The sequence below is a fragment of the Stylophora pistillata genome, chromosome 8 (genome assembly GCF_964205215.1).
Source record: "Stylophora pistillata chromosome 8, jaStyPist1.2, whole genome shotgun sequence".
Classification (NCBI taxonomy): domain Eukaryota; kingdom Metazoa; phylum Cnidaria; class Anthozoa; order Scleractinia; family Pocilloporidae; genus Stylophora; species Stylophora pistillata.
In genome coordinates this window covers 8,105,700-8,119,038 of record NC_142526.1, presented here as the reverse complement: position 1 = coordinate 8,119,038, position 13,339 = coordinate 8,105,700, and the positions used below count along the sequence as shown (strand labels likewise).

The 13,339-nt window shown below is 40.9% G+C and overlaps 1 protein-coding gene across 1 annotated transcript in view; it reads left to right on the top strand.

The window, feature by feature from the left end:
- LOC111328603 (uncharacterized) overlaps positions 1 to 13,339 on the top strand; it is a 115,291-nt gene that overhangs the window by 36,460 nt on the left and 65,492 nt on the right. The window contains 11 exon segments of the mRNA XM_088729313.1: positions 331 to 659; positions 1,004 to 1,232; positions 2,220 to 2,771; positions 3,666 to 4,232; positions 5,051 to 5,602; positions 6,291 to 6,845; positions 7,846 to 8,397; positions 8,723 to 9,271; positions 10,183 to 10,743; positions 11,451 to 12,014; positions 12,396 to 12,959. Coding sequence (XP_088585439.1) covers positions 331 to 659; positions 1,004 to 1,232; positions 2,220 to 2,771; positions 3,666 to 4,232; positions 5,051 to 5,602; positions 6,291 to 6,845; positions 7,846 to 8,397; positions 8,723 to 9,271; positions 10,183 to 10,743; positions 11,451 to 12,014; positions 12,396 to 12,959 — 5,574 coding nt within the window.

Sequence of the window (13,339 nt, the reverse complement as noted above, 5' to 3'; positions counted from 1 at the left end):
TCGTCAAAATCGTCCAATCCACCAAGCTGATTTCACTTGGACTAAAAATCGTCAATTCCGCTAAGCTGATATCGTTTTGACGAATTTGACTAAAATTCGCCAAAATCATCAAATCTGTGAACTTTCACTCGGTGTGACGAAATTTCGTTAAATCTGCCGTTTTCGTTACTGCGTGCATCTCTAGACATAAGAGGAGATATGAGGAGGTATGAGTGAATCTCCGATTTACTTTTGACACTCGATTTATTACTTCTCTATTGTGCAATGTGATGCCACTGTTGGCGATTTTCCTCACGACGTTTTTGTTTTTTCTATTTTTTTGCTCATTAGATGGAACCCTTCGGATACCAGAAACCAACCTGGTTTTTGCAATCTCCGCCACAGGACTCGAAGCTGAGGAAACATATTCTTTTATAAAAGATACCATCAAGTCGATTATTGAGAACTATGGAACGGAGAGACTGGAATTTAGTGTCATTGTGTACGGTGATTATGCTTCACCACAAGTCCGTTTTGGTGACATTTTTGATTCAGATGCCGAGTTAGTAGAAGCTGTTGGCAGTATGCCTCGGATATCAGGAACCCCTTCACTTGAGAAGGCTTTGGAAGCAGCAGATGATCAGTTTAAAAGTCCGTACATACGATTCAATGCAGCTAAGGTAAAATGGTTACCAGTGAAACTAACAAAGCTGTTGATTTGAAATAAGTTGATAACAGACAAATGTAGAGATCGACTCCTTAGATTTAACTTTTAGGTTGAAAGTTATACTTTTTGTCATTTAATTTTATTGCGCTCAATTTAGCTCTTGATTGGCGAGTGTATGGTTGACGAAAAAACAATGGATTTTTTTCTTTATTTCTGGAGCTCGCCAAAGAGGTACATCTTTGTTTTTTCACAAACGGGTCACTTAACTTGACCTTCGTCCCTTTCCTAAAGCATACTATGATAGAGCATAATACCCCAGCTGGGATTCCTTACAGTAAGATGACATTTCTCTCGTAGGTGTTAGTTGTCATCACAGACAAGTCATCTGGTAAGAGCCCTCAAGATATTAGAGCAGCGGTTGTGCCTCTAGAAACAGCTGGAGTTCGTGTGATCGCAGTGTCTGTCGGGACAGAAGTAAACTCTACTAAGGAGAAGGCAGTATCGACTGATGGGGAAGTTATAAAAACTGATAATGAAAAAAACCCTATTCACGTGGGAAAGGAGATCATTGACAAAATCGCCAAGGGTAAGTCTGGGTGGTGTATGTTTTTTTTTTTTTTTATTATCACAAGGTCTTATCCTTTAAGATCTTTCAGGATCTGACAGCTTTAAATGATGGCTATTTTTGAGAATTTGATGAGATGCAGTTGAGCGAACCACTCAAATTAAACTATGAATAATGTTTCAAGTGAAATTTAATCTATGATCATCTCCCAAAATCAATGTTAGTAGTATTTTCAATCATGGTCAATTATGGCATAAAATGGCGTTTTTATCGTATTCTTTCATATACCTCTTCTCTGAACCTGTAATGAGCGCTAACATGTTTTAAGCGGTGACCCCGCCCTTCCCTGTGGGTGACCGCTCAATACAGATTCGACTGTATTACTGCACTATCCGCAAGGCCAGGAGTCCCTTTTACAGTTGTGGGCTTGGTGGCCAAGCCTTTGAACAGGAGTGAGGCTAAGGGTGACCCTGTTGTGATAGAGACCTGTATCTAGTTAGCATGATAACAAAGTAATTTGCATTTGAAAAGCAGCAACATCTCTGTCATAACAAGGTCACCCTTAGCCTCACTCCTGTTCAAAGGCTTGGCCACCAAGCCCACAACTGTAAAAAGGACTATTGGTCCGTTATTTGACTCTAAGGATTCTTAACCCATTCAATCCCAAGATCTCATCGGTGATTCTCCTTACTGTCTGACATACAGTTCTTATGATGTTGGTTTGGAGAATTTTATATTGGATCAACCTAAAATCCCCTAACTTATATTTTTCTTTAATCTCATCACTTGTCTGCTTGATATTGTATTGATATTGTAAGGAAGAATTCTGTCTTGGTCACTCATGGGAATTAAAAGGTTTACAGTGTTATGGTCACATGACTGTGTATTTTGTAAAGGAGATGGTTGCTTCGTTTTCAATCTGATTGCAGCCTTGCTTATCTTCACTATGAGAGGACGTTGATATTTGTGGGCCTGTTGACACATTTTGTATGTTCTAACTTTGAACAGGTAAATCTCCAATTCCTGAACTTGAACTTGGGTTCGCTATCGCTGCTGGCTCATTGTATGCCGACGAAACATTCAGGCTTATGAAAGACACAATTTCAGCGATCATCCGTGAATACGGCTTGGGAAAAATCAAGTATGCGCTGGTTGTCTTTGGGGACACTGCAACTATCAAGATTCGGTTCAACGGTTTTACTGACGTTAATAATCTTCTACGGTTCCTCAGTGCCACTCCCAAAAAACGGAGCGGCGCTGCTGTGGATGAGGCACTTAAAGAGGCCGAAAAACTGTTCTCGTCGGCCAGTGTCCGACCCCATGCGAGAAAGGTGTTAGTTGTCATCACAGATCTACAGTCAGGAAAATTACCGTCCGACGTTCGCGAGGCAGCAAGACCACTACAAGATAAGGGAATCAAAATTGTGGCTGTAGCAATCGGTAAAGAAGTTGACCCGAAGGACTTTGAGATATTTACCTCAAGGGAAAACATAATTGAGGAGGAAAGAAGCGCAAAACCTGATGATCTGAAGGTCGAAATTATGTCTGCTGTCTTCAGAGGTGGGTCATCACAAATTGCTATTTTTACCACAGTTGGCAGTGTCGTCGCATTCTGATTTGCCGACTTGCCGTTGTCGATAAGAGTACCGAGAACGCTGCTTGCGTCAACGTGTTACGATCGTGGTTATTTAACGTCGATATTTTTGCAAAAAAAAAAAAAACAAAGAAACAAAGAAACAAATCGACAGGTCTTTACTCTTATCGACAACGATATTCGTGAACATTGTGGTCACGCTTCTTGGGGACTTACTCGGGTGTGCCTCGCGAGTACGCAATATGTTTACCACGTTGATGACGAATATCAAGGTCAATGAGAGTACAAACCACGCTAAACCACTGTCGATTTTTTAAATCTACAGAGCTGTAAATCGTCCCAACGAAAAATTCTTGGAAAGTTTCATTTTTCAATTTGACAACTTCGCTTATGTTGTATAGAGAACGGGGCTCATATTGATAGAAGTGTGAGTAGCCGTTTGGCATAGAAAATTAGCGAGGTTCTGAGGTTTTAGAATGAACTGAAATTTAATCTACAATAAATAGCTCGTCGAAAACTAAATGCTGTTAAATATAATTATACTCTTTTAAATTAGATGCGCAAAAGTTTTAGTGGTTCATTCTTGCCTTAACCCGTTATGTTCTCCACATTGTTCTCTAGTTATTTCCTTTGGTAACGAAAAGGAAAATTTCCTTGATAATCAAGGACTTTTGAATCTCTTTTCTCCTCGTGACCTTTATGTTTGATTTAAGGGTGACTCAGCGAGGCGAAATTAGTAGCCAATTAGGTTAATTCGGTATTGACCATTGAACAAGGACGGCATGTTTTTGTCGTAAGTGCACTGCTTTAACTTAATGAATTGAGTGATGAATGTATTTTTATGTCTCTTTGTTCTAAAGTTTCACCCTCGTTTCCCAAACTGGACCTTGTGTTCGCTGTAAGCGCAAATTCCGAAGATGCCGATGCTACATTTTCCCTCATGAAGGCCACAATCAGAAAAATCATGAATGACTTTAGGTATGGTGATGGGAACATTCAATATGGCATCCTTGTATATGGAGCAACTGCAGGGACTACGCTACAACTTGGAGACTCATCTTTCAAGGACATCCTAGACCTCCGGAAATACATTAAAAACTTACCAAAACGAGCCAGTGATCCTCAAATTGACAAAGCACTGCAAGAAGCTTTGAAAATTTTTCAAGGACCAAATGCTCGCCGTGATGCCAAACGAGTGCTTGTTGTTTTGACTGATAAGAAGTCGACTTCCAGTCCAATGTTGATCAAGTCAAGTGCACGACTAATGGAGGAGAACAAAATCCGAGTGATCCCAGTGGGTATTGGAAATGAAACAGATCGCAGTGAGTTAAAAAGCATCACTTTTAACAAGGGAGATGTTATAGAAGTAGATAAAGAAGAGGAGTCTTGGAGATTGGCTCGAGTATTGATAATCAAGATTTTAACAGGTATGTGAGGGCTACGATTTGTAATAGAGCGGTTTTCAATAAACGGTCGAAAGTAGCTTGGGATTGCTTTGGTTTTGCCTTATTTCGTTGTGTGATTGGTCCAGAAATACTTCCGACACTTCCTCAGCAAATCAGATTCAAAACAAAACCAACTGCGTGTTAGTCACACGCGTTTTCCCGCGCTTGGGACAGTGTGCCTGCTTCAACTTTGTTATCTCATTGGTGAAATTTTACTTTGTTCTTATTGGCTGTTGTGATGCATGACTATCGCTTTGGTTTTATGTCACCCAATCGAGGTACACCTTGAAGTAAACAAAGTACATTCGTTTTTCTGTGGGAGTCCTGCATTCAGGAATTTCGTGGTTAAAAGGAGAAGACTGTTACTGACACATTATTTTCAACCTGTTAAGCGATCTGGGGGTTATTCGGGGGTGGTGTCTATCAAAGGTTCATCATACTTTATGAACAAGGAAACGTCATTAGCAAATCTGAAACTTACAGTGTCTGGATTTAGTAGAAAGCATAGCTTATAATTAAAAACTGGTTTGCTTTAGGTCGACATACTGAGATTGTTGTTTTCTTGACCAGTGAACCAGTGAAGTCATGTAAAACATAGCCCATGCAATCCGAACTACATTCTTTATTGCTGACATTTTTGTTTTGCGAATTACCTGTGAGATTCCATCATCACTTTTGGTGTTAACATTTGGGACTAGTATCAATATCTGAGCCAATGCGCACCCCACCCCTCCCCTAACCCAACAACAGTCAAATGGGAACACGTTAGGGCTCAAATACTGACTAACATTTCATTTCAGAACCAACAAGAATAGGAAAACTCGACCTTGCATTCGCCATTGGTGCTGCGTCACGAGACGCCAAAAACGTTTTGCAACACATGAAGGAAATCATCAAAAGCATAGCAGATATGTATGGCACTGACCTCATCCACTATGGGGTCATTACTTATGACTCGGAGGCTACTATTGAGCTACGCTTTGGCAACAAAATGGACTCAGCTGATAATCTGAAAGTCTTTATCGATTCATTACGAGCACCAAATGGTGGGCCTGCCATCGACAAAGCATTAGAAGCGGCTAAAGTTCTCTTTGGAGGCGAAGATGTGCGTTATGACGCACAAAAAGTTCTCGTGGTGATGGTGGATAAGCGATCCAGTGGCAACGAAGTCACTGCCTCGAAAACAGCGGCGGAGCTCAAAGAGACTGGAGTTAATATTATCACAGTTGCTGTTGGACGCGAAACTGACAAGGGGAACCTGAAAAATATCTCGACAACTCCCGATAACGTGATCAACACTACTAGCACTGGCAAACCTGATGAAGTTGGCAAGGAAATCGTGGATAAAACAGGTATAACGATAGTTATCCTTTGTTGAAAGTGTCAAAGAGAGTTACAAACATTTATCTTTGAATAAAGCCTTTTTAATATACCATAAGTAAGGCGAATCATACCAACATTTCTTTCTTTGAATAAGATACTTCGTGATTAGAGTTGTTGTTTCTATGAAGAGAAACGTAGTAAAGTGACAGCTGTTTTGAGAAAGGTTGTCGGAAAAAAGGAGAAGTGCACGCGACAATCTCGAAAGGTAATCGTGGTATCCAATAATCATTGAATTAAATAAGTCAAATAAACAAATAAATACGTTCATCAAACCCGCTGTGTCCTGTTCGTGCAGTGACATTTTCTCAGATTTTCCATGAAATCCTGCAGTCATGGAGCTATAATGTGGGTTTCTTGTTCACTTTTACGTTTTTTTTTCCGACCACATTTCCCTGAACAGCTATTGACAGAGTTGAAATTTCAGTCACAAAGATCTTAATTAAACTGGCATTGTCAATGGACCGTCTTCTACAGCTTTCAATATTTTCTCAATAATATTCACACTTCACACTTAATTTAAGACAAGAACCTTTTTTTTGTGATATTACTTATTAACCCAAGTTACAAAGATAACAGCCGAGTATTTTTGTGAGGTAAGTTGGCGGAAGCTTAGACACTAATACAACTCAGTTAAAGTTGCCTTTGTCTTTGTTTCAGACCCATTAAAGGTGACAAAGATCGATATAGGCTTTGCTCTGAGCGCCACGTCCCGTGATGCATCAGTGACGATCAAACTTATGCAGGAATCCATCAAGTCCATTATAGACACCTATGGAACAACCAACCTGCACTACAGTGTTATGACGTTTGACGAGCGGCCGCAAGTTTTGGTTCGTTTTGCGAACAAACACTCTTCTGAAGAGTTAAAGGAGATTATCGAGGAGTCTGTCATACCCAGTTCTGGTTCGCCAGATTTAGAGAAGGCACTGATTGAGGCAAAGAAGCTGTTCGATGAGGCGGGTGCTAGACCAGACGCTAAGAAATTCTTGATAGTGTTCATGGATAACAAGTCAAAGAATAACAGGATTGTTATCGTTGACGCAGTTAAACCGATCATTCCAGAATGTTGGGTTATACCTGCTGGTGTGGGTGAAGAAGTAGATAAGGAGGAGTTAGAGGTCCTTACTCCTCTGAAGAACACAACAGTAACGGCACCAAAGACAGGAAATCCCGATGAAGTGGCAAAGGAAATTATTGATAGAATAAAGCAAAGTAAGTTGCCAGCTGATCAGGATTATGTACAAGTTTTAATTTTTTTCGACATTTTTCTTTATTTTCATCACTTTTTTTCTGAATATATATATCTTATTAACCAAGCGTGAGGGCCGTACTGGGAGAATATCGGCCCGAGGTCTTGATAGTACGGACCGAGCGCAGCGTGGTCCGTACAAAAAAGACCGAGGGCCAATATTCTTCCAGTACGATCCCGAGCAAGCTTGGTTAATAGGAGATTTATTATGCGACTGAAGTTCAAAGGGACACAAGTGCGTTATAATTCGGGACCATTCGGGACAGTGCGCGGTCCAATACTGAGAGAATATTGACCGGCAATAGAGCATTTTGATTGGTTGAATTTAGTTATTGGCTCTCTGACTGCCCGAGTCGTCTAATAATGTATTGATATTGTAATGAAAAATTCTGTCTTTGTCACTCATGAGAGTGAAAGGTTGGATTTAATTATTTCCTCAGTTCTGCGCTTCCTTACAAAAAAACAAAACAAAACAAAAAAACAAGCTTTTGTGGCCACTCACTTTGAAGGTAAATGTGCCCGTTGCACGGACATACGCAAATTATTTCACCTCGTCTCTATTATGTTATTGATATTTCATGGTTACAATTGAACACTTTGGTTTTTCTTGGGAAATGCAGTAGCGTAATGTTAAGTGTGCTGGACCCTGGGTCGTGACTTAGACGGGTCATTGTGTTGTGTTCTTGGGCAAAACATTTTACTCTTATAGTGTCTCTCTCCGCCTAAGAGTGTAAATGGCGAATTGTCAGGGAAGCCTGATGAAAATGCTGGGGGTAACATTGTGATGGACTGGCATCCCATCCAGAGGGAAGTATTGATACCCCTTGCCGCTTCATGATAAGGAAACTGGGATAGGCTCCTGCTGAATGGACCATTTGCCGAGTACAGACTTTCTCATTTGCCGACGAATTGCTTAATTTGACGTAAACCGAATAGATGATTTTACTTTGGTTTTGTTTTTAGTTATCCTCGAACCAACGGTTCCTGAAGTCGACTTGGGTTTTATCATATCTGCTGGTTCGACTGACGCCTCATCGACGTTGCAACAAATTAAGGACATCATCAAATCTTTTATCAACAAGTATTCCATATACAGACTTCGTTATGGCATCATCTCAGGTGGAAGCTTGCCAAGCATAGAGCTCGCCTTACCTGACAGCGTAAAGTCAGGCGTATTACAAAAGGTTGAGGGTCTTCCCAGACCCAAAGGTGCCCCAGACCTGGCCAAGGCGCTGCTTCTTGGCGTAGAGCTTCTTTCTCCCGCTCGACCAAGCGCTCAAAAAGTCCTGGTAATAATCACAGACGTCAAGTCGGGAAGCTCTCCACGGGAGTTAAGGCTTGCAGCACAAGCTGTTGATAATGAAGGAATTCGCGTCTTTGCAGTCACCGTCGGCAAGAAAGTGGATCGTTCCGAGCTAATTACCGGAACAGGATCCGGTAAGAACATTATTAATAGCTCCAAAACTGACGAAGGCGGGGAAGTCAGGGAAAAAATCATGAAAAAAATAAGAGAGGGTAAGTGTGGCAGTCTTTTCAATACTTCGGTAGTAGGAGCTACTCTTGACTTAGAAGATGCACCTTCACGGCTGCGAAGCCTTATAAAGTAATATCTCAGGCCACCTTGTAGTTGAGAATATTGAGCATTCTGGTTGATTGCCTCATTTGACAGGAGTGAAACAGATAACTAAAAGTTTTAACATTCTTGTTTAAGAAAAAGAAAATACAAAAAAATAGGGAATGTTTGCTGTAATCAAGTTACCTTACATGGATGACACAAATTTAAATTTGGCGACAAGTAATGACCTGTCTGTGTTTTTAATTTGTTTTGGATGTTCACCAGAAAAACCAATTCAAGATGTTGACGTAGTGTTTGCCATCAGTGCGACGGCAAGCGACTCTCGGCGAACTTTCAGTGCAATGAAAGGAGTGATGAAGTCCATCTTTAATCAGCTTGGTGTTGAAAGCATCCGGTCAGCGATAATTGTGTACGGAGACCGTGCGTCCTTGCGGCTACGCTTTGACGAAGAAATCACCGACATAGACGAATTGAAGCGACGCATTGACAACTTACCGCGGAACAGAGGAACCCCAGACTTGGATAAAGCATTGAAAATGGCACAGGTTGTATTTGCAGGAGCTCGGCCAAATGCCAAGAAAGTGCTTGTGATCATTACCGATGACAAGTCGGATAGTAAGCCTTGGGTGATTATGGCTGGAGGGAGAGCGCTTGAAGAAGAAGGAATCGAAGTTGTAGCGGTTGGAATTGGAAATGAAGTTGATCGCAAACAACTTAAAACCACTACACCACACAAAGACAACATCATCACAGCGGATAAAGATGATAACGCTGAGGACATTGCAAATAAGATTGTAGCGATTATAATAAGAAGTAAGTGATTTTTATATCAAATATGAGCGAAATGGCGAGGACAAATGAGAAACGTGTTGAATTTTCGGGAAGAGTTTGTTAATTCCTTCATGTTCGGCCTGCAGGTAAGTAATTTTACGTGGCTCATGGGTATCGGGTTCTCCATGGCATGTTTGTTTATCGTTCAAATAAGCTGTTTCCAAAGAAAGCGGAAGTTTTGTCACTAAACAGGCGTACCAATCTGCGCGCATAAACAATTGAGTTTGGAAAACTAAAACCACAGAATAACATCGGCAAATCAGAAGACAAAAAAATGAGTCAGTAGTAATTTTAAACAAACGAGCAAATCGCCTGTAAGTAGAAAAGTAAAAAAGTAAGTGATAAAGTCGCAGTTAATTTCAATTTTGAATTGATTGGTTGAGAGACTGCAGCGGATTTTCGGACCAGTCGCGGAGTAAAGGGAAAGAAACCCAATGCAATTCTGGATCAGAGAAATATTTCAGTTTTTTCATCCTGTCATGAGCGTGGTATAAAGAATAAGTTCTGAGTCGTCATGAGGAATCGAACCTCATCGATCAGATTGCGCGTCTGATTCTCTACCATTGAACTTCAGAGTCTCTGGTTTGCTCACTAGCTAAGCCATTACAAAGCACCAGCTAAGCCACTACGAAGTTTCTCATGTGACACCCATCCTGTTTACTGCTAGGATCCTGGATCACTTTGGTAATTCATTTAACAAATTTCTCTACGAGAGGAGCAGCTATGGAACAAAAACAAAGCAGCTGAAATCTGTTCCTGCAAATTTACGATCGAAGCACTTTCCAATGCTTAAGCACCAAGTTATTGTCACGTAATTAATTTTGTTTTTTTGTATTCTATAATCCATCATTGTACTTTCCTTAACTAACTTTGCTGTTTTCTTTCCTTATTAGAGAGAATACGTCTTCCAAAGATCGACTTGATGTTTGTGATAAGTTCGCAATCTACCAAATCGTCTCAAACATTCCCTTACATGAAGGCCATTTTGACTGACGTTATGCAGAATTACAGCACAAATCTAATCCACTTTGCAGTTGTGTTGTACGGCAATGAACCTTCTGTTGTCCTTCGATTCTCTGACGGATACACGGACCCTGACAAACTCGTAGAAGAGATACGCTCGGCTAGGAACGTCCCTGGAGGCTCAGCATTAGACAAAGCGTTGCAGACAGCTAAAACTATTTTCGCCGAAGACGAGGCTGTTAGGCCGGAAGCGCGGAAAATCTTGGTAATCATAACAGACGAGAAGTCATCTGGAAACACGGTGGTTGCTAAGGGTGTCGCTAAGGACTTAATCGACAATCAAGCGTCTATTATAACTGTTGCACTTGGAAGCGAAGCTGATCGTAAAGAGTTGGAAGAGCTCACTCCTACTGATGGCAACTCCCTGAACACAACAACTGACAAGGATCCTGGAGAGACTGGTGAAGAGATCATACGGAAAATAGCTCAACGTACGTGGTTTTTTAAATAATTATTTGAAGGTCCTATTAATTGCCTTAGTTACTCGATGAATTAAGTGGACAGAGGTTGTTGCGAATTTTTCGAACTGCGTCCCTTTGTTGGGATAAATATACGAGGGGCTAACGTTTCAAAGAAGCCCAGTGGTTAAAATATCAGCTGTCCCAGATTCACCTCAGTAATTTATTTACCGTCATCAACTTCTTTTCAATAAATAATCGAAGTTTTCCCTCTCCCCTCATTCCGATGCCGTTTTTCAGCAACTAATAACCTCAGGCATTGCCTGTTTATTCCCCTCTCTCCAGTTATTCTGCTCCTTAATGCAATGTGATCCTGTGTACGTGGTGTTATTATTTCTCGTGGATACGTGAAAATGTAATAGTACGAGCACATCAATCTTTGATAAGATCTAGTTCACCGGAGTTATGGAAGGTACCTTAGTGGGGATGTACTCTTTCTTCTAGGACTATTCTTGCAATTTTTTAGTTATTTTATATTTTTAGTCACATCGCTGAGTAAGAGAATAGTAATCGTTTATCCCACGATGTGGTCATATGGGATATAGATCGCGACGTTTCGACTGCATACGCGTCACCCTTCGTGAGACGAACGATTACATTTCTGTTTTAAAGTGTCATTTACCCCGATGATTAACCACAAACTATTTTACGATATCTCAGAGTATTTTTTTTTCTGACAGTTCCAGACCCAATTAACAAAGAGAAGATCGACGTAGTCTTTGCCGTTAGCGCCTCTTCGACGCGGGCAAAGGAAATATTCCAGTTAATTAAAGACACTTTGTCGTCCATTATTGTTACACATGGCGCTGAGAATATTCACTATACCATTGTGACATACGGATCTCAAATAAGACCTTTCGTGAACTTTCAATACGATTTTCGAGACGTGAAGGGCTTGTTGAGGGTACTAAAAAACCTCTCTCCCGAGGGTGGCACACCCGATTTGGACAAGACCCTCGAATATGCAAAAAATGCATTGGAGGGGCCAGGCTCTCGCGCAGACGCGAAAAAATTCCTTGTGCTCCTGGTGGACAACAAGTCAGGTAGCACCAAGGAAGATGTATTGCGATTTGCGGTCTTACTGGAAGGTGGGGGGATAAAGGTGATACCAGTTGGAATAGGAGGTGAAGAAAACCGCGAGGAACTGGAGAAAACTACCCCACTGAAGGGAAATGTCATTGAAGTTCCAAAGGAATCGAGACCAGAGAATCTTGGGAGGAAAATTATCGACAAGATCCGAGAAAGTAAGTGTACGGATTTTTCTTTCATCGGAAGAAACGTCGGCCTCCTTGAATTGCGCGGCATTTGGCGCTCGGTCATTTCGAAATAAGCCCAGTTATTAAAGGGGGCTATTTTGTACGACGAGTATGCTTTTCAATTAAATAAATAAATTGGACTTTATCAGAGGCATCATCACTAAGGGGTCTTCGTCGTCATTGCTTAGAATTAGGGGTGTTGCCAGTTAAAGAGAGAGGAAAGCTCGGATCCTCCCTCCACACCCAGGGAAGGACAAGAGTTAACAACAAACTCTAGATGTGACGTCATATTAGGGAATTGAACCACAGAAGTCAGGTACAATTTTTAGGCAAGTTATGTTGTCTAAATCGGAGCTTTTTTTCCAACAGATCTGTACCTTCCATTAATCCCAGAGGTCGATCTGGTGTTTGCAGTCAGCACTGCGTCAGTAAATGCAGAAGAAAACTTCGAGAAAGTAAGAGAAGTTATAAAGGCCATCATTGACACGTACTCCATGAACAAGCTCCGCTATGGTGTCATTGTATTTGGATCGAGTGCAAGTACAAAGATCAGCTTAATGGATGACTTTTCCAGTGATGAGGGGCTCAAGAGTTTGGTAAATCTCATTTCTAGAAAGAAAGAACTTCCTGATTTAGATAAGGCTCTAAAGATGGGAAAAGAACTGTTTGATAAAGCACCCGAGCGTCCAAATGCAAGAAAAGTTCTTGTGGTAATCCTGGATAAAAAATCAACAAGCAAGCTTACCCAGTTAAGGGAAAGTGCGAAAGTGCTGGAGGAAGACAGTATTAGGGTGATACCAGTTGCCATTGGAAACGAAGTGGATCGTAATGAACTTGGAGTGATCACACCTGACGAAACCTACATTATCAACGTCATCATTGACGTCACTGTCATTGATTTAAAAGAGAAAATAATCCGCAAAGTGTTTAAAGGTAAGTGCGCTTACTGCGGTTGTATAAAAGTTAGTTAGTTTTACATTGTCTCCCATTTTTGTTTCATTCGCTGGGGACTTCCAGGTAAATTGGACGGGATCAATTTCTGTAGGCTGGAATGCAAGTTTTAAAACGTGTATTTTAGCATTGTAAATTTTTTTTCGACACTTAATTGATGTTCAAGTGGATCGATCTTGAGTGCAAGAGAGTTGTATCACTTGTGTAACGGTCGGTCTGCAAAATACGATTAAACTGAAGCTGAGAATGTAAGTTTTGTTTCTCTGTTCGATTATAAAAAAGTTGTTTAAAATCGTGTGAGCATCTAAACTTGCCTTGATTGCCGAATATTCAGTTTCCAGTTCCATAGTTCATTCGATGAA